General features: G+C 48.2%; 1 protein-coding gene and 1 non-coding gene across 2 annotated transcripts; one reads left to right on the top strand and one right to left on the bottom strand.

Moving 5' to 3' along the window:
• Positions 1 to 8983: 8983 nt before the first annotated feature.
• Positions 8984 to 9257, bottom strand: LOC112822868 (small Cajal body-specific RNA 13). Its single transcript, XR_003207851.1, has one exon.
• A 1205-nt stretch (positions 9258 to 10462) lies between these two features.
• On the top strand, positions 10463 to 18564 carry GLRX5 (glutaredoxin 5). Its single transcript, XM_025869409.2, has 2 exons — positions 10463 to 10832; positions 17877 to 18564. The coding sequence occupies exons 1-2, from the start codon at positions 10538 to 10540 to the stop codon at positions 18053 to 18055; spliced, it is 474 nt and encodes a 157-aa protein (XP_025725194.1). The 5' UTR covers positions 10463 to 10537; the 3' UTR covers positions 18056 to 18564.
• The last annotated feature ends 2681 nt before the right edge of the window (positions 18565 to 21245 follow it).

The raw sequence follows: 21245 nt of genomic DNA on the forward strand, positions 1-21245 counted from the left end.
CTTACAGCTTCATCATAAAATGACAGGACATCAGGGTGCCCCGGTGGCTCAGTTGGTTAAGCTTCTGCCTTCAGCTCGGCTCATAATGCTGGGGTCCTGGGATCGAGTCCACATCAGGCTCCCTGCTCAGGGGGAAGTCTGCTTCTCCTTCTCCTTCTGCTGCTCCCCCTGCTTGTGCTCTCTCTCTCTCTCTCTCTCTCTCTGTGCCAAATAAATAAATAAAATCTTTTTTTAAAGATTTTATTTATTTATTTAATTGACAGAGAGAGAGAGAGAGATAGTGAGAGAGGGAACACAAGCAGGGGGAGGGTCAGAGGGAGAAGCAGGCTTCCCGCCGAGCGGGAAGCCCGATGCGGGGCTCGATCCCAGGACCCTGGGATCATGACCTGAGCTGAAGGCAGTCGCTTAACCAACTGAGCCACCCAGGCGCCCCAATAAATAAAATCTTTAAAAAATAAAAAATAAATGACAGGATACCAGCAACCTGGCTTATTTGTTCTTGTTTTGAAACCTAAAGGCAGCCTTGAGAGTGTCGTGGCTGCCAGCCCTGGGGTGGACGGGCAGAGTGAAAAGCTCATTGGGTGAGAACCTCTGGACAGGGACCTGGGGTATCTCTGGGCTCTGCATCCCCCAGCTGGTTGGGGGGGCCGCCCCCCCCATGTCTCCACATCTAGAAAGTAGAGGGGGGCAGTTGCGCCCTGTCTTCCCTGTAGGAGCTATCACGACGATAAGGACGATGAGCATGTGCTTCACGCTCGCTCGGTGCCAGTGTGCGCTACTGTGGGAAATTAGACCCTGCAGCGACGGTACTTGCAAACACACCTTCAGGACCGACTCCTAGTCAGGAAGAGGCGGTGAGTCAGGAAGACTTCTCCACAGAGGTCGCAGAGGAATCCTTTGTCCTTTCGCTCCCTGGGAACATGTTTTTAGAAATCAGCTGTGGTGTGCTCTGCTTGCTCAGGGCAGGCTTGGCAGGTCTGGACGCGCGGTACTGTGGAAGTGCTGTGTGATAGGCAGTGTGCCCAGGGGGCCGGGAGACCTCGCCTGGCCGGTGGGTGGTGGAACCCTGGCAGGGCATTCGGGGCGGGGTGGGGGGGGCCCTCCAGCAGCACACAAGCAGGCGGGGCTCTGCTCTCTGGGGAAGCCCACCCTCAGGGCGCTGTGCTCTCCAGCCGGAGAGGCTTGTGTCTAACAGGTCCCGGGTCTGGGTGACACCTCCTGCTCTTGAGGACAGACCTTGAGGGCCCAAGGCGATTCCCCAGCAGACGGAGGCCCTTTCCCTGCAGGAGCCTCGTCCACAGCATGTTAGAATCTTGCTGCAAATGGCTGAGCCCAGACGCACGGATCCGGTGCTCTCCAGATGGACTGCTGCCAAGTCCCTGCTCGGCAGGCGCTGCACCCGGCCCAGGATTTTAAAGAACTTTCGTCCTCCACTTCTCCTTTGATGTTGGAGAGCCGGTGTGCGGAGAAGGATGGCAAGGGCCGCTCACCGCGCCTCCTGGCTAGTTAAAAAGCCGTACTTGGCAGAGAGAAGCAACCCGGTGAACAGGCGGGAAAGAAGAAGGTAGCACACACATCTCGGTGTCCTTGGGTGTTTGAAAGGTCCTTGCTGGCACGACGCCTCGGGAGTCAAGGCTGTTCACCATCCACACTGAAATGTTTGCTTGTGTCATGGCTGAATTGGGGCAGAAGGACTGGACCCCGTGTGCTCGGCTCACAAACGCTGGGTTTGCACGCATGTGCAGAGGGGACGGCCAGAAGCCACCTCCCGCGTCCGCTGGCCTGGCTCCTTCGTGTTCCAGAGACCCTGAGAGGTCCAGGGGACACCCTGAGCGCTGCGGCCCGCCACCATGCTTACTTCAGTTGCCCGATCATCCAGGCGACACCCTGGTCGTTTCTGGCTCTCCTCCTGCCTCCTCTCAGCCCCATGGCCTGTCCTTCCCTAACTGCACACGCTCTCCAGGTTCTTCTGTTGTTCCTTTTCTCGCTCTCCCTGCCCAAATCTATAGCCCAGACCTATAGAGGCAACAATCTGAGTGTAACATGCCCCCGTATTTTATTTTTTTGAAAGGTTTTATTTAAGATAGGGTGTGTGAGAGAGAGAGCACAAGTTGGGGGGGGAGGGCAGAGGGAGAGGGAGAAGCAGGCTCCCCGCGGAGCAGGGAGCCCGATGTGGGGCTCAATCCCCGAACCCTGGGATCATGACCTGAGCCGAAGGCAGACGCTTAACCGACAGAGCCGCCCAGGCACCCCGTGACCCCATATTTTAGATACAACCTAACGATTTTGAGTCCCTTCAAAATGTCCGAGAGCAATTCATGACTTGCCCTTCAATCCCCACCCCCCCTTCTCCCCCGTATCCCAAGCCTCAGCAAGGAGGAGCTTGCGGGCTGCCAAGCCAGAAAACTGGGGATAAGCCTGAGTCCCTGCCTTTCCTTCCCAGCCCGCTCCCCACCTCCGGCCAGGCACCAGATGCCGTCGGTCCTAAGGGAACCCCTCGCACGGGTGTCCTCTGCTCACCCCAATCCCTGCCTGGCCCCCCTCAGCCACTCTGCGCCCTCCCTTCCACCCTTAACATGGCTGTCTGGGGCAGCTCCCCAGAGCTCGGCAGCTTACACTTTCGGTGACCTTCTCCCACCCTGGGGAGGAGAGCCCAAGGCCCTCAGCTGTGTCCACGAGTCATTATCCTCCCGGAGCGTGCGTGGGCCTCGGAGCCTTTGCCCTGGATTGTCCTTCCCTTTCAACCAGCAGCTCTCCACCCTCCTTTCAACACAGTTCAAGCGCCGTCCCCTCTACCCAGCTTTCTCTGGCCTGACTCGCTGCACCGTTTTCTTGCATCTGTCCCCATCATAAGACTGTGAGGCCCTTGGGAGTGGGAGTGTCTCACTGCACTCTGTACCCTCCTTAGCACCCATGCCGGAATGTGTCTTCAAATCCTTTGGTATCTGTGGTCAGGGTTAGGAGTTTCATGCAATTTGGGATTGCTCACTGTGGTACGTGTTCTTTACTCCAGAATTATGCATGGAGCACATACTAAGTGCCAGGTACAGGGCTAAGGACCAGGGGCAAAATAATGAATTCTGTCGGACTAGAAGCTGACGGTCTAGTGGCAGGGAGGGGGTCAGAAAAAAATGAAACTGTGATTCCACACACAAGCTCTGAAGGGCTTGGCTCCCTACAGCAGGGAAGTAGGGCTGGGCCGTAGGACGCAAAGTGGTTACATTCTTCGATGCCTCTAAGTGCGCATTCCAGGTTGAACTCTACAACAGCATCCAGATGTTATATGGATGGCCGTCTCTAGGCTTGCTGTTGGCCGAGCTCTCTCAAGCCCAGCATGTGGTTCACAGTTGCAAGATCCAACCGAATGCCGATATCATTCAATCCCTCACCATCTAATTAAACTTAGTATTCCTAAGGGGTTTACCATGGACTAATAGGAGGTACCTAACAGATGTTGGATAATATTGTTAACCCGGCATAATGATGGAAGACAGTATTCCTTTGAAGTTTGTTTGAGAGAGAGTGAGCGAGCAGAAGAGCACACGCACGCAGAGGCGAGGAACAGAGGGAGAGGCAGAGAGAGAATCCCAAGCCGACTCCCGGCTGAGTGCGGAGCCCGACACAGGGCTCGGGCCTAAGACTGTGAGATCATGACCTGAACCGAAACCAAGAGTCAGATGCTTAACCGACTGAGCCACCCAGGCGCCCCTGAAGTTTATTTTTTAACACAAACCCTTTAATGAAGCCATGTATGTATAATTAGTGTAGGCAATCTGATATATGCTGAATCCCTGACTTCTTCACCAAAGCTTGCAGAATACAATGTTCTTTTCTTGGTGCCTTGGAATTATTTTATGAGGCTCTAAAGAGCAAGGCATAGTGACATGTGAGGGCTGTTTGCCCTGCTTACATCAAATGCTCCCAGAATGCTGCTTTACCTGCTTCTTTGTTGTACAATCTCCTGTTAACCTGGTAATTGTCCTGCCCTTAGTCTGAGCCTTTCGAGTTTACTGCTTCTCATGCGTTGTGACTGTCACGTTAGGAAAGTTAGCCCGTCCCTAAAACAAGAGCAGGCCTTGGAGGACTGAGGGCCTCTTCCTGGAATCCGGCAAGCAGATGACTTCCCAGACACCTTGTGCAAGGGCAGGGAGAGCTGCTGTGGGCGCCTGCTGTCCCGGCTTCCGAAGTAGACTAGTGCCCCCTACCTGCCGTGCAGGGAAAGGCGGGCGCTCGGGAAGTGCTCCAAGTTTCTCAAAAGACAATGATTTTGAAAGACATGTGTTACTTCGGAACACGAGCAAAAATCCCTTCAAGTAAAAGCATATTATTGGCCCTGTCCCCAACCAGCAGCCAGCCAGCAGGATGTGTGATCTATCACAGGGCTGCAGCTGCATGGGGTGAAGGGAGATGACCCGGTGGGACACAGACACTTAGCGCTGCGCAGACATAGGTCCCCACAGAAAAGAGAGTGCCAGGTCACTGCATATATCTGCAGGGTGGAGACGGCCTCAGATGTGTCACCTTTTCCTCAGGGCTTTTCATACACAATTCTCTTGGTCACCCAATTTTTGCAAAGCGCTTCCCCTTTTTTTCTTTTACAGAGTATGATTGGTTTATAATAGTCTTTTATTAAAACTCTCAAACTCCAGCTTACAGAAATTTGATATCAATTAATTGTATCTCAGTAGGCTACACTCTCAAAAAGTATAAAGTTTAGAATTAACAAAAGGGATTTTTCCAGCCATAAAAGAAAAAAAATTACTTAAAGTCCTCCAATTTTTCCCTGTAAAGGAAAACAAACAGTTAACGTCTCCTCCCACTTCCAACCCGCCCCCGCTTCTCTGTCAAACCAGGGTGATTTCCCATCCTTGGCTGGATGGATTGTTGCAGAAGGCTGGAGCAACGGAACCCCACCCCACCGATGGCCAGATTTAATTGAGGGCAAGAAATTATTCAGACTCAAAGGCTGAAGTACAAAGTGAAATTCTGACTCATCCTAAAGAGTATTTATGGCCTTGGCAATACATCTTAGCAATCATTCAAAAGAAAACAATAAACATTTTCTAAATGTTCCTCTGGCTGCAAACTGGGGTGATCATCAGAGGGAAACAAAACCTTCTGCTAACAGGTAAATCTTCCTACAGGCTTGACACACAACAGCACTGGATGCTTGATTTTTACACCCCGGGGGCCAGACACCTTCTCAGAGGCTGCTGGAATATAGTAACAGTTTGAGCTATGGAAACTATCTGCTAGCAAAAACAAATACACACACATAATGTAAAACATGAAAAATTTCATTAAACAGACAGTTGAGGAAAAATCAACAATTATTTTATCACTTTTAATCAAGTCTTCACATGGTTTCTGATTACCACTTACTTCTTAATATTTTAGGAGGTTTTGATTGGGGTTCTTTCCCTCTAGTCCTTTAAAAAGGACTAGAGCATACTCCAGCACATGCCTGATTTTAAAGGCCTACAGCAGAGTTCGGGCCTTAATGCATAAAAGCAGCATGGGGACAAAGGACCACAGAGCTTCGAAGTGAAAAGCTATGTTGATATTTTTTTCATGGGATTTTTGGACTGAAACTGTTGCCATTTTAGTTTCGCAGAGCCTACAGATCACATCTGTATCCAATAGATACACACGCAGCGAAGATAATTCAGGAATATTTGATTTTCTGCAGGACTTGCTGGTGATTCAGCAGGGAAAAAGAAGTGCTTTGAAGGCAACACAACACATAGAGGAACCCAAAGTGCTCGGTCTGCCAAAAGATGTTATAAACAAATGCCGGAGAGAGAACATAATTTGGGGACCACTGGAGTTAATGAAAGGTTCAAATGAGTTCACGTACAAGAACACAACGGTGTTCTGCACATGCAAGATGGAATTATTCGGGGGGTGATTCTTTAGGAGCAGAAAGGAGTATAAACAGATTTCTTAAAACTCTGCAGCCCTCATGTAAAGACATCTTGGAATAGACATAACCTTTTGCAGACATCACAAACACAATTTTCACAAACCCAGGAAGCGGAAGAGGAGGGGTGGAAAATCCCCAAGAGAAGGAACTGATAAGTCTAAGTGATGTCAGCACTAGAACCCAGGCCTCACACCTCTGCAGTCCAAATCCCAGGACAGAATCAGGTGCTGCTGTGGCGTCCAGGCTTCTGATAAATGCTTCTTCAGCTGCATCTCCCAGTGTCTGTTCTAGGTTCAGCTACCCCAGTTTACAGCACACCATCTTTCTTCATTTCACCCAGAGGAGAGCAGGACCAGTGGGAAGGGGCCCTGATGAGGCCTGCCTTCCTGTCTCTAGGCCGAGCCCACGTGAGGTAGGAGAAAGATTAGCACAACCGAAGCCACTCCCGTGGCCAGAGGAGTATGTAGAAAACCAGCTGTCTCGTCAGAGAGGTAGTAAGAATCCAAAAGGCATTTCTATGTTGGCATGATGGATTGGCAAAAATGCTCTCAGGGGGCTGGGCATTGCCTTGGTTTCTCACACATTACACTATTTTTACGGGAGCTGGGGAATCAAGCTAATTCCATGATTGTGGTGATGCTCCAAAATTACTGGATAATAGCTAAGTGCGCCACTGAAAAAGAGTTCAGGTTCCGGCTCACGTCTATGGAACTCTGGGTCTCAAATGTTATTTTAGCTCAGGAATGTTGAGGGGCTCAACCCCCTGCGCAGTCCAAGCAGCCATTTTTCTCTTAAAATGACACTTAGAGAATGCTCCGGCCAGCTCGGGTCTCCCAGGTCTGTAGCATGTGTGCGAGGCACAGAAACACACCGTCTTTGCAGGAATGAAGCAGGGATTTCAAGACTGAAGTCAGGGTATGGACACATATAATCCTGAGGGTTCACATACTGGATCCTCTTGGGCTCAGTAACCCTGACTCTTCATTGAGGGCTGATAGATAGGAAGAAACTCACATTTGTAAGGTTTTTAACCATAGGTTCAATGGTGAATTTGCTTTTGGAGGGGTGGGTATATAGTAAAACCTTATCTATAAATAAGCACAGGGAGAAAAACATTTTTAGGATGCTTGAGTCAGCATGTTTATTCATGGCATGGTTATTTAGTTTGCGGTCTAATTCACTTCGTGACCCAAATCCCAGGATTCAGAGAAGTTTCTGTGTACTTCCCAGACCTACCTTCTCACTAATGTCCAGGTGGGAGAGATCACAAACTGATAATGATTATTGACTTCTGTGTTCAACACCCAAATACACTGGAGTATAAGTGCAAATTTCTGACAACTGTTTAAGAAGTCTATTTTTGTCATGTTTGCATTATAGAATTTTTTTTCTCTTTTAATTCCAGTATAGTTAACTTACAGCATTATATTAGGTTCAGGTATGCAATACAGTGATTCAGTCATAACAGAATTTCTAAAGAGAAACCTCAAAACTAAAATGCCAAATTATACATAAGAGTTTGATGCTTTGGGAGAAACATTTTGAACACCATTTTTTCCACTTCTTTATTTATTTATAAGATTTTATTTATTTACTTAGAGTGTGCATGAACGGGGGCGGGACAGAGAGAGAATCTCAGGCAGACTCTGAGTAGAGCCCAACATGGGGCTTGATCTCACGACCCTGAGATCCTGACCCAAGTTGAAATCAGGAGTCGGACGCTCAACTGACTGAGCCACCCAGGTACTTTTAATCATGTTTGGTGCCAGTACTCCAAGAGTGGCTTTTAAATTAAATACAGAAAAGAATATGTTCAACATACATAGTATTTTATATTTTTGGTTGCTTTAGTAAAAACTTAAAATTTAGATCTATAGTTTTAAGTTCTTTGGTTTAGCTACCTGATTTATCTTCCTGCCTTCGATCGTGCCATCAAAGTCGCCCACTGAGCATCCTCAAGGAGCACAGACGTACTTTCCTATATTCTGAGGTTTCATCTATGTTTTTTTTTTAAGATTTTATTTATTTATTTGAGAGAGAGAATGAGATAGAGAGAGAGAGCATGAGAGGGGGGAGGGTCAGAGGGAGAAGCAGACTCCCCGCTGAGCAGGGAGCCCGATGCGGGACTCGATCCCAGGACTCCAGGATCATGACCTGAGCCGAAGGCAGTCGCCCAACCAACTGAACCACCCAGGCGCCCCTCACCTATGTTCTTAGGCTCTACTGCACACAGCAACTCTACTTACTGTAGGTTCGAAGAACACAGGCTCTGTATTCTTCCTGCTCAATGTTTACTCGTAATCATTAACGACAGCTCTATTCTCAATTTAATAAAACGTCTGATTACTAAGAAAGACAACTTCGCTTCCAAACCATCGTTACACACTAGGGAAGGGATACACTACTCCCCGTCACTGTCCCACGTCTCTGCCTCTTCACAATATAAGTCTGTGAGCTCTTCTCTCTATTCCAGTCAATACAAAAACAGATCAGACAGTTTAGAGTAGGCAATGAACAGTTTGAGATTCTCAGGAACAAATTACCAACAGTTATTTAAAAACAGACAAACAAACAAACCCAAAGTTACTATAACATAAGCCTGAGGGAAAATGAGGTGATTTGGGAGATAATCTATTCTCTAATGTAAGTGTACCAGACGCAGGTCTTCTGCAACACCTGGGCTTCAGCACCTCCACACTTCCTATATATTTCTGTTCCTCTGATTTACCTGGAATCCATGAATCTGGGGGAGGAAAAAAAAAAAAGGATTCTGTAAGGAGCTGATCAATTTTGGGTCCCCCATTAGAAAACTATCACACATCCATAGCATCAATGAGCATGAAATAAACAGGTCACTGAGGAGCACTTCTCAGTAGTATCTTGAATTTATTCTCGGTTTACTAAGGTTCAAGTTTCATGCTGAATGATTAGTTGCAAGAGTACTTGCTAACAGCATCCCTACTAATTTTCTGGTTTTAAATTTGAGAACCTCCAAAACAGAAGCCCGTCACCTCCAGCAACAATTTTTAAAATACTTAAGGCTTTTGTTTTTTAAAACTAATTTGTAGCAGTACTTAGTGTCCAACAGAAACCACTCCGTCTGTTAAACAATATCTCGACTGCAAAGCTTCTCTTACTGTTGGTCGATAGATAACGACATGGCGCAGTCATTATCACCGTGGCAACAGTACCCGGGACTATCAGAGGAAAATTGCACATAGAACCGCTGGCTCTTGAGCAGTCATGCCTCAGCTTCCTCTGGAGTATGCTTTTTCTGCAAGTCTGGTGTGCCCCAGGGTACCATCAACCCAGCGCGGCTCCAAGACTACAGATGGATTTCACTCGAGTCCCGATCTTCCGGAACTGTTCATTCCACCAACAGGCACACCTGCCCGGTCCCAAGAACTGCTCTAGGTACTGAGGATGCAGCAGTGAGTTAATTCCAGTGCCCGGGAGGGAAATCAATAAACCAGCTCATGAATACACGTGAAGGTGCAATGCGCACAATGGAGAACAGAGAAAGCAGTGAGCCCTCCTCTGTACCTGCTTCTCAGTCCCCCCGCTGACTACCAGCTTTGGGCACCAAGTCTCTCTGGACATCCCGCGCTGGCACCGTGCCCGGCACGCAGAAGCAGCCCAGAAAACGTCTGTCCAGCGAACCAATTCCCTCTTAGCTCCCCATTCAACAAAGCTTTCCTGGGCCATAGGCCCAAAGGACTTAAGTGGGCTGCGAAGTCCACGAAGCCCCAAATCCGGAGGGGATCAAGCATACGAGAGCACCTTACACACTTTTTAAATAATAGTTATTTTGGAGAAATAATCGTGCGCTGGAGACGGGAGCCTTGGGGCCGGGTGTGGGCCTCTGCTCCCACGCGGGCGGCGGGGCCGAGGGACTGCCGACACGTGGTCCTCGCCTCCACGCGGGAGCCCCGGCCGCGAGAGCCCGGCCCCGGTCCGTCCCTGCCACGAACGGCCGCTTTCGGCCGCGGCCTTACGGAGGCGCCGGGGTCGCTCACCTAGGCTGGGAAAGGCAGATCCGGGCCGACTCCAGCCCCGCCGTCGCCCCTGATGCGGGAACTCTACGCCCGGCTACCGCGTTGCCACGGCAACTCAACCCCCCCCCCCCCACCCAACACACACCGGAACCGGAACCGTCGTCTAGAAGTGACCCCTTCCCGGCGTTCCGCGGAACGCCGAAACCCGCCCACTGCCTTCCCCAGTCATCCGGGAGTATCCCAGCAGGCCCGTCTACCCTCCGGAGGGAAGTCGTCTTCCCCCTCGTTTCGCCTCTCCTTGACTCGGAGCGTGACGCTGATGGACATTCATTCTCTCCAATCAACTGACAAAGCGATTGCCAGCGGCCAATAGTAATGCTGTAGGATGCGGCTCAAGTTTAAGGTCTGCCTCCAATCTGTCGGGGGCCGGACGAACCACATGATTGGTAGAATCGAGTAAGTGCGGGCTAGCATTGTCCAATCACGGGGAGCAGTTCGGAGCCAGCCCAATGAGATCCTCCGGGGGGCGGGCCGAGCTGCCGCGGGCCCGGGGAAGGCTACGGGTGGGGGGGCCGAGCCGAGGTCCCGGGCCGTCGAGGGGTCCGGCGGGCGTGCGGGGATGAGCGGATCCCTGAGCCGGGCAGCGGCGGCTCTGCTCCGCTGGGGGCGCGGTGCGGGCGGCGGCGGTCTGCGGGGCCCGGGCGTGCGGACGGCGGGCTCGGGCGGCGGCGGGGGCAGCTCGGCGGAGCAGCTGGACGCCCTGGTGAAGAAGGACAAGGTGGTGGTCTTCCTCAAGGGGACTCCGGAGCAGCCCCAGTGCGGCTTCAGCAACGCGGTGGTGCAGATCCTGCGGCTGCACGGCGTCCGCGACTACGCGGCCTACAACGTGCTGGACGACCCCCAGCTCCGGCAAGGTCAGGGCCCTCCGGGTGGGGGGCGACGGGCCGAGGCCGCTCGGCGGGGCTGGAGTGTGCCGCGCAAGCTCTGGGGGTTCGAACGGGTCGGGGCACGGGCTACTGCTCTGTATTCGGGGTGGCGTGGGGGCATGATTGACTTGAAGTGGGTCTTGAGGATCTGGGCATCTGGTGCTTTTGCCAGCTTGGGCATTGGGTAAGTCCTAGCGGTTCACCGGTCCCCACGCTGAGCCGAGAGAGGCCTTTTGGGGCCAGATCGCTCAGGCTCGGTCCGAGGAGAGTGGTGGGGAAGGGGGGCGAAGGGGGATACGGTAAGAACCACTGGAAGGTAGGCACTTTGGGGGAATTGGCCTGTCTCGTGGATAAGGAGCTGGTGCTGTTGATGGTAGAGGGAGGGCCGAAGTTGCGCTTGTCAGAGGCTGGTGGGTTCAGAGACTAGCCTGGTGCCTCAGGGCTGGGGGTGTCAGGAACCATCCTCTGTTGTTGCTACAAGGAGGGGGTGGACACAGCTTTTGGACTGGTCTTAGTGGGGAATCACTTGGTGTTGAAGAAAAAGATACGAACTTTGTTTTTAGATACTCGAGGACAGGGCGGGATTGGGGCGGGGGGCGGTGGCTAGGGCTTGGAGAGGCTTGTGGGGAGAGGGATGAGGAATGACCGACCCCTAGGCCCTAGCTGACTCAAGGGTGGAGCTCAAGGAACCTGGGGCCAGTCAGGGTGTGGGGCCAGATGCAGCGGGTCCTGTGGCTTGCCGCTGGCTCGTGGGAAGGGGGGGGGCCCTGACAGCTAATAGTACCTTTTATGCTGAGCACCATGCCAGAAACCTTCCCTGCATCTCAGTGCGGGGGGAGGACAGGGCCAGTGGAGCACATGGATCTGCTCCTTGGCTAGCGTCCTTCCTTGGTCGGAGTTGGTGGAGAAATGGGGAGGCTGTACGCCCTAGGGGGTGGCTTAGTATCCTGCATTCCAGTTAGAGACCTCAGTGACCGAGTCCTGGCATCTCCCTGAGCCTAGTGCTATTCTTTAGTTACAGAGTTCTAAAAACAGTTTTACCAGGCACCAGGTTCCCTGTTATTCTACATTTAGAATTCTACACTTTTTTATTATGTACTTAGGACTGTTCTCCAGTTGCAACGATCAGCCCTAATCCTCCCTCCTTGACCAGACAGGCTGGTGTGGCGGAAAGGCTTGGGGCTGGAATCTGGCTGCAGCCAGTCAACGGTGCAACCTTAAACAAGTCGCATTACTGCATTTTCCTTTTCCGTAATAGGAGGATAAGGAAACCAAACTTGACAAAGGTCTTATGGGGAAAAAATAGAGAAAGTAAAACTTTTTAGAAAGTGCCCATCATTTCATCTGGAACACAGAAGGCACCCACTCAATGGGAGCCTTTTTATCATTTGGACTCTGTGGTTCTCAGAGTCAGTATTTTTTTCCCCAGATTAATCCCTGGGAAACTCTTGGGTTTTGGTGGGTGGAAACTAGGAGGAGGGAAGGCAGGTTAACATTGCCAGCTCTTTGTGATATTGCCCTGTGTTAGGCTCCTGATCCTTGTTTGTTGTTTTCCTGCTAGAGTGCCACTAGGCACCAGGTATCTAGAGTGTCGCTAGGCCCTGGGGTGTTTTTTATGTACAAGGCGGGAGGGGAGGGGCGGTGGGGGGGGAGCTGCAGTCTTCACCCAGCAGCAGGCTGCTCTGCTTCAAAGATAAGATAGGGGAAACTACTCTGCAATCTTTCAGCGGGGACCTTGCCACAGGTCCCCTGCAAATAGCTAGTAGGACAGTTAATAAAAAGTCGCATCCTTGACAGCTTGCTTAGTATAAGGTTTTGAGGGTCTTTGGTTTGTGGTTTCTGTTCTGTTTATTTTTATTTTTAATTTTTTTTTAAGATTTATTTATTTTAGAGAGCAAGCACAGAGGAGAGGGGCGGGAGGAAGAGAGATTAGGACCTGAACATACCTTCTTAGGGGACACAGTTCAACTCACAACACCAGTCTTTTCTTCTTTTTTAAAGATTTATTTATTATTTATTTGAGAGGGAGAGAGAGAGAGCGAGCAGTGGGGGGGCGGGGCAGAGAGAGAAGGAGAGAGAGAATTCTCAAGCAGACTCCCACTGAGTGAGGAGCCTGACTCAGGGCTTGATCCCACAGCCCTGAGATCATGACCTGAGCAACTGGTCAACTGACTGAGCCACCCACGCACCCCATGTTCTCCCGTTTAACATAACTGGACATGGGGTATACTGGAATATAAGAAGAAAGTAGGAGCAGAAATAAGGTTTACTCATAGCACTTAGGTTCCTGTCTTGTGTGTCATGCGTCTGGTTTCCAGTCTCACGTTCAGGTGTTTAAGCAACAGCAGCAGGAATTTAGCCCTTAAATTTCTTGAGCGTTGAGTTTCATCATTTTCATTCCCAGTTTGTTTCATACCAGATTATTATCTTGGTCAATAAATATGTTGCATATATATTGGACATAACACACACCTCTTTGGTGGCTTACAAAAATAAACATGCATGCAAGTATTAACCTTCAGACTGGGGCAGGGTGGTGTGAGCACGTTCCCAGAGTGGGGATTAGTTTAGTCAGGGTAAAACTTTATAAAAACATGACGACTCTTCATCTCTTTGCTCTCTGCACCCTTGAGTTTTACCGAGAGAGGCTGATAGGCCGTCCGATGCTTGCTTTTGCTATAGCCACAGATACATCTGTGCACCTTTCCTAGACCCAGGGTCACTGCCGGTAACTGGAGAGGGGCTCCTGCAAAATTGCCTTTTCCTTTATTCTTGTGTCAGAGCTTTACAAAGGGCCTGAAGCCCGAGGACATGTGATGCAGAGAGGTCTCAGCCTGTGACCCAGGGAACAAAGATGACTGTGAGGTCTTTCTCAGGTCTTTTCTTTTTCCTGTTGATCTGGAAGACACACAGAAGGTGCCACTGGGTCCCAGTAGACAGATGTCGGCATATCGTAATCCTGGTCTAACAAAGAATCTCTTTCAGTTTTCTGTTGTAAACGTAACACGCTCATTGAAGAATCTTGGAAACACTGAAGGTAATAAAGAAAAGGGAAATTACCTGTAATTCCATATCCACCATTATTAACATTTGGATCTAGCTTCTAATCGTTTTTTTTAAAAAAACGCTTTTGAGATCATGCATGTCTGGGCATAGTATTTTCCCTCCCGAGAGCAGGGAACATGTCTTATGCCACTGCCTAATAAGTACCCTGTATATTGCTTATGCAGAGCAAGCTTTCCATGATTTTTTTTTTAAAGATTTTGTTTTGAGAGAGAGCGAGTGCGCTTGTGCACACGAGTGGGGGGAGGGGCAGAGGGAGAGAGAATCCATAGCAGGCTCCTCACCCAGTGCAGAGCCTGACACGGGGCTCAATCCCAGGACCCTGAGATCATGACCTGAACTGAAACCAAGAGTCAGACACTTAACCGGTCGGACGCTTAACTGACTGATCCATCCAGGGGCCCCTCAATGATTGTTACAATGAATAAGTAAATACTATTATTTATCATATCATAAACTCTGTCCCATGCTCTTTTTTTTTTTAAGATTTTATTTATTTATTTGACAGAGAGAGACAGCGAGAGAGGGAACGCAAGCAGGGGGAGCGGGAGAGGGAGAAGCAGGCTTCCTGCTGAGCAGGGAGCCCGATGCGGGGCTCGATCCCAGGACCCTGGGATCATGACCTGAGCCAAAGGCATTCACTTAACCAACCGAGCCACACAGGCGCCCTGTTCCATGCTCTTAAAAACACAAATACTCTTAAATTTCTGCCTGTTCAGATCACCATTGTATTCCTTGCATTAAAAGCAGTGTCTGTTGAACGAATAGCCATTATCCTGTTGTTGAATGTTTATTTAGCATTTGAAAATATGCTCGGCCTTTTCAGTATCAGGGAGTTTAAGGCAACAGAAACAAATCTATGACACTGGCAAATGTTAGAAGTCAGATTAACAAGTGGTGTTTCTGGGCTTGTGTGGCAGATGTGTTACATGCTGCAGATGAGAGTATAAAAGGGGTACCAGCGCTTTGGAGGAGTAACTGTGTCAGTACCGGGTCAAGTTGAAGGTGAATGTAACTGAAGACCCGGCTGCTTTACTTCTGCGCATGCGGTCTAGAGTGGGGGTTGGCGGACTTCCTTTGTCAAAGGCCAGCAGTCTGTGTGGATTCCACTCTGTTGTTGTGGCGGGAAAGTAGTCAGAACGTAGGTAAACGGATGGGTGTGGCCGAGTCCCAATAAAACTTTATTTACAAAAACAGGAAGTGGACCACATATGGCCCAAAGGCCATAGTTTGCCACCCCTTTCTCCAGAGAGGAAGACCCCCTGCATTTGAGTTAGAAGACAGATACAAGGGTATTCGTGGACGTGTTGCTTGTAATATTGAAAAATTGGCAAGAGAGGATCTTGGTCTCTTAGCAGACTGGATAAACAAACTGTAGTGTAGTCACGTGGTGGAAAATGAAGTTGTGGCCAAAACGGAACTAGATCTAGATGGATTCCATATGACCGTGTCTCAAAGAATACAGTGTTTAGTCATGACATAAATTGCAGAAAAGGTAACTATGGCACAATGCCATTTGTGTTAAAGGTGTGAAACAGCCCCACGTGTTGTGGATACACATGCAGTGTGAGTGTAGTTCATGGGCAGGGGTGACATGCCAGCCACAAGCCAGAGGCCACCTCTGCCAGTTTAGAACCTGGCCTTCGGACTCCCAGAAACCTGGATGGAAATCCAGGCTCCACCATATAAAACCATGCACATAAATGGTTCATGCACACAATATGGAAGATATTTGAGAAAGTTTCAAAGTATTAAAAGAAATTCATATTCACTTTAAACATGTCTTAATTCCCACCCCCACTCTCAGTCAGAAAGATTTATAACTGGCTTTGTTGTGGAATAAGTTCTGATAAACTTATTTGAGGATAGAGCTTTTAAATATATATTTATATATAAAACTTATATGCTGAGTCATCTATGTAACACCAAATATCAGAATTCAGGATGAAAAGCTTGCATTCATCAAGATATTCTAATATATCTAGATATTTGGTACTATAAAAACATTCTGATGGTTAATGGAATTTTCCCTTTGTTAGTAACCCCCATACCTCTAGCTGATTTTTCTTTTTTTTAAGACATCCAAAGTGGCTTAGAAGTGTGCTTTTCTGGGGATGTCATGCACAGCATGGTGACTATAGTTAATAATACTGTATTGTGTATTTGAAAGTTTTTAAGAAAACAGATCTCAAAAGTTCTCATCACAAGAAGAAACCTTTGTCACTGCATATGGTGATGGATGGTAATTAGACTTACGGTAGTGATCATTTTGTAATACGTACAAATATCAAATCATTATGTTACAGACCTGGAATAATATGTCCTATGTCAATTACACCTCAGGAAAAAAAAAAAAGTATGCTTTTTGGGGCCTACGATATTATAACCCTTTCTCCATAGGGGAAGTCTGGAGGAGAAAGAAAAAGCCCTCTGTTGCGGGGGGCCTTCTCTAGTGTTCTGGTTTAGAACAGAGTCGTTATTTTTTTAGAAGGTAGTGACTTTTAAAAGAGAAAAACACATTGCATCTTAGGACTTGTGATTGAGTCCTATGAGGCATTGGTGATTTTATTTGGAAAATAAATGTTTGATAATAAGTGATAGGGTATCAAGGACCAGTTTTTGTAGTTTTAGTTTGTTTACATGAAAACCACCACTGAGCCATTTTTAATTTGTATAGTATTGTATTTTGTTTGAAGAATCTGTTGACTTTTCTGTTTTATTTTGTCTCCTTATTTTGGCCACTTAAAAATACCTTCCTCTCTATAGAAGTATAAAAATAGCAACTGTGATCTATAGTGATTAATTCTCATATGTCATGATTTTGATCATCCTCTGTTTTTAATAGGCCCAACACAGATGTTTTATGGATGGATATATTTTTAAAAGTGTCTCTCATCTGTAGAAAGGAGGTGGAATGGTGTGGAAGAACGTGAGGAAAGAGTAATCTTTTGTCCTAAGATTGAAACCACATTTTCTTCCTACTGTTTTGTTAAGACCGTCAGCCCCATGGTCCAGAACTGACCAGAACAATCGTGTGGCCGCCCTGTCCTAGGAAGCGCCTCCTCTCTGTGCCCTCAGAACGATTCGCACACAGGACCAGTCACATGCGTGCTGGTTGGTTGCTGTGAGCTCTTGAGAACAGGGAGGGGGTCTCTCTTAGCCCGTGGCCCTGCACCTGGCCCAGGTCGTGGGCCTTAACCGAGCTTCGGGCCTTTCCTTGCTTCGACTCAGTCACTGCAGGTTCTGTGCTGAGCCACATCAGCCTGCCCCACGGAGAGCCCACCCGTGGGGCTGAATAGGGTGAGGGCTGCAGTCTGCCACAGGAAAGAGATTGTTCTCTGGGTAAAAGGGTTATTAAAAATAAAACCCAGTGACTCAACATCTTGGTGCTCTTCACCAACCCAGCCAGGCACGGAAAGCCTGAGGTGAGGCCTGCCTCATCTGGCAGACGTACCGTGATGGCGACCCACGTTAAGTGGTCCATTTGAAAAGGAAGTCTTAGCGTTTAAGTTTTGTTTTACGGAATGCATGTCTGGCAGATGAAGGGAGGCCATGGCTTTGTGCATCTGGCGTGACTGGCTTCCACCAGTCGGCTCTCCGCCGTCAGTCCCCGTTGACGGTCTGTCAGCTGTCATCGCCATCAGTCCCCGTTGACGGTCTGTCAGCTGTCACTGCAGAGCCTCACCTCCCCGACTCGAGTGAGAACCTTGGGAGATGGGGGTGGAAACAGGCGGGCAGTTGAGTGACTTGTGGGAGGCCTCACAGCTAGTAATCGGAAACGGTAGCGTTTACACAGTGATCCAGTTGACTCTAAAGCCCCTGCTCTGTGGCAGACCCGTGGTTCCCCAAGGATGGGGGGACGCAGGGGAGGGACACTGGGTGTTGTGCTAGGAGCGGGTAGAAAAGATTTCGTCACGAAAAGTTCAGCTCTGAGCATTTAAATGACACCTAAATGTTCTTTCCCTGCAGGCATTAAAGACTATTCCAACTGGCCCACCATCCCGCAGGTGTACCTCAACGGCGAGTTCGTGGGGGGCTGTGACATTCTGCTGCAGATGCACCAGAATGGGGACCTGGTGGAGGAACTGAAAAAGCTGGGGATCCGCTCGGCCCTTTTGGATGAAAAGAAAGACCAAGACTCAAAGTGAGGGCGGCCCGGGGCCTCCCCGAGTAGTAGGGGGCTGTCGGTGCCGAGCCTCGGTGCCAAGCCTCGGTGCCGAGCCCCGCTGCCAGCAAAGCCGTACCGATTCTGATTTTCGCTCCTCACACGGCAGCTGCTTGCACCGATCCCTCCCGTTTGTAAGCAGTTGGGTGATTGTAGTGTGTCTGGGGTTTGGGCTGCGAATATTCGATTGTGAACTTAATTATAACCACTGCACTGTAATAATTCAATGTTGTATTATGATATTGTTGTAAACAAAATCTGTTCTTATGTTGTCATTTGCTCTTTGCCTGATTCAGGAGTAAAACCAGGAGCTTTTGAATGATCATTACTCATGAATCCTCTGCAAATATGTCAGTCAGCAAAGATAATATATCCCCCCCACGCCCCCACCCCCGATTTGTCGTAGCTGCTTCTGTTAAGAAAAATGATGGCCGAGGAAGAAGATGTGGGAACTGGGGCATTGTTTTTTACAATAAACTGCCAACCCAGGGATACCGTGCGTGAGTTGTTAGTTCTGAATGGCAGAAAGCCTGTACCTCAGTCTGCTCGGGGTGCTGTCACCAAATGCCACAGACTGGCCTGCTTATAAATCACACGTGTTCATTTCCTGAAGTTCTGGAAGCTGGAAGTCCAAGCTCAAGGCTCCAGCAGATTAGGTCTCTGGTGAGGGCTGTGCCTGCCTGGTTCATAGGTAGGCTCTTCTCCCTGTGTCCTCACAAGGAAGCTGTACGGGCTCGCTCTTGGAAGGGCACAGATCGCACTCATGAGGACCCTACCCTCCTCATCTCCTCGCCTCCCAAAGGCCCCCACCCCCACCCCCCAAACCACCACTCTGGGGGTTAGGTGTCAACATGGGCATGTTGAGAGGACACAGACCTTCAGTCTGTAGCAGTCTAAGGATTTAGTGCCTGGGACCTTCTCTTTTTGGAAATTAAGAGTGATTCTCCTACTCTTCAGTTAAATTTGACATAGAAATTGCTATCAAACTATGGTCTAATTTCTCGAGGGGAGGTAAGTGTTGCAAACGCTGAGTGGTGTTAACGGTGCAGTTGGAGGCCTGGGTGTCGTGCCCAGAAGTGAGGTGGCTGAGGCTAGGGGAGGCAGCCCCGCTCACCCACCTCGGGAGTCTGCTGCTTGGCAAATTGCACTGCCATCAGCTAGGGAGAAGTCACTGGCAGGCCTCCAAAGAAAGGAATCCACTCAGCATTTTCTTTCTTAAAAAATACAGTCTTTACATGATACTGTGTAGTGAAAACCCTAAAGATATCACCAAAAAACTACTAGAACTGATAAAGGAATTCAGTAAGGTTGCAGGATACAAAATCCGTTGCATTTCTAGCCGCAGAAAAAGAAGTTAAGAAAACCATCCCATTTACACTTGCACCAAAAATAATAAAGTACCTAGGAGTAACACTTAAGCAGGTAGGTGAAAGATTTGTACTCTGAAAACTCTTAAGACATGGATGAAAGAAATTGAAGACACCACAAACAAATGGAAAGACATCCCATGCTTATGTGTTGGAAGAAGAAATTGTTGAAATGCCCATGCTACCCAAAGCAATCTATAGATTCAATGCAATCCCTATCAAAGTACCTATAGCATTTTTCAGAGAATTAGAACAAACAATCCTAAAAAGTTGTATGGAACCACAGAAGACCCCAAATAGCCAAAGCAATCTTGGAAGAAAAAAAAAAATTACAATTCCAGATTTCAAGTTGTATTACAAAGCTGTAGTAATCAACAATATGGTGCTGGCATAAAAATAGCCTCATAGATCAATGAAACAGAATAGAAAAGCCAGAAATAAGCCTATGATGATATGGTCAATCTTCAAGAAAACAGGAAAGAATATGCAATGGGAAAAAGTCTCTTCAGCAAATAGTGTTGGGAAAGCTGGACAGCTACATGCAGAAGAATGACATTGGACCACTTCTTGTCATCATACACAAAAACTCAAAATGGATTAAGTATCTAAATATGAGACCTGAAACCATAAAAATCCTAGAAGCGAGCACAGGTAATAATTTCTCTGACATTGGCCTTAGCAGTATCTTTCTAGATATGTCTCCTGAGGCAAGGGAAATAAAAGCAAAAATAAACTTGGGACTACATCAGATTCTGCACAGCAAAGGAAACAAAACTAAAAGGCAACTTCCTGACTGGGAGGAGAGGATATTTGCAAAAGACGTGTCTGATAAAGGGTTAGTATTCAAAATACATAACTGCTACAACTCAACACCCAAAAAACAATCCGATTAAAAAGTGGGTAGAAGACATGAACAGACATATTTCCAAAGAAGACATCCAGAGGACCAATAGACACATGAAAAGATGCCCAACATCACTCAACATCACGGAAATGCAAATCAAAACTACAATGATCCATCACCTCACATCTGTCAGAATGGCTAAACTCAACAACACAAGAAAGAACAAATGTTGGTGAGGATGTGTAAAAAAAAAAAAGGAACCCTCTTGCACTGTTGGTGGGAATGCAAACTGGTGCGCCCACTGTGGAAAACAGTGTGGAGGTTCCTCTAGTTAAAAGATAGAACTACCCTATGATAATCATACCACTGGGTATTTACCCAAAGTATACAAAAACACGAATTTGAAAGAATATATGTACCTCTGTTTATGGCAGCATTATTTCCGAAAGCCGAACTATGGAAGCAGCCTGAGTGTCCTTTGATAGATGAATGGATAAAGAAGTGGTGTGTGTATATATATATATATATATACACACAATGGAGTATTAGTCTTGAAAAAGAATGAAATCTTGCCATTTACAACATGGATGACTCGAGAGAGTATAAGGCTAAGTGAAATAAGAGAAAGACAAATACCATATGAGCTCATTAATATGTGGAACTTGAGACAAATACCATATGATCTCACTGATATGGAGAATTTAAGAAACAAAGTGGGGTGGGGGGGCACGGAATGCCTGGGTGGCTCAGTCGGTTAATCATCTGCCTTCGGCTCAGGTCATGGTCTCAGGGTCCTGGGATCGAGTCCCACGTCGGGCTCCTTGCTCAGCAGGGAACCTGCTTCTCCCTCTGCCTGCTACTCCCCCCTGCTTGTGAGCACACACTCTCCCTCTCTCTGACAAATAAAATCTTTAAACAGATTCAAGTTCCTATGATCTAAAAAACAAGCATACAAAACTCCA

This window comes from Callorhinus ursinus, unplaced genomic scaffold, assembly GCF_003265705.2.
Source record: "Callorhinus ursinus isolate GAN/ISIS: 27379988/994484 unplaced genomic scaffold, GSC_fseal_2.0 scaffold8, whole genome shotgun sequence".
NCBI lineage: Eukaryota > Metazoa > Chordata > Mammalia > Carnivora > Otariidae > Callorhinus > Callorhinus ursinus.

Coding starts and splice junctions, on each gene's coding strand:
- GLRX5 (XM_025869409.2), top strand. CDS start 10,538: ATGAGCGGATCCCTGAGCCGGGCAGCGGCGGCTCTGCTCCGCTGGGGG. Junction 10,833..17,876: donor CGACCCCCAGCTCCGGCAAG/GTCAGGGCCCTC, acceptor CTTTCCCTGCAG/GCATTAAAGACTATTCCAAC.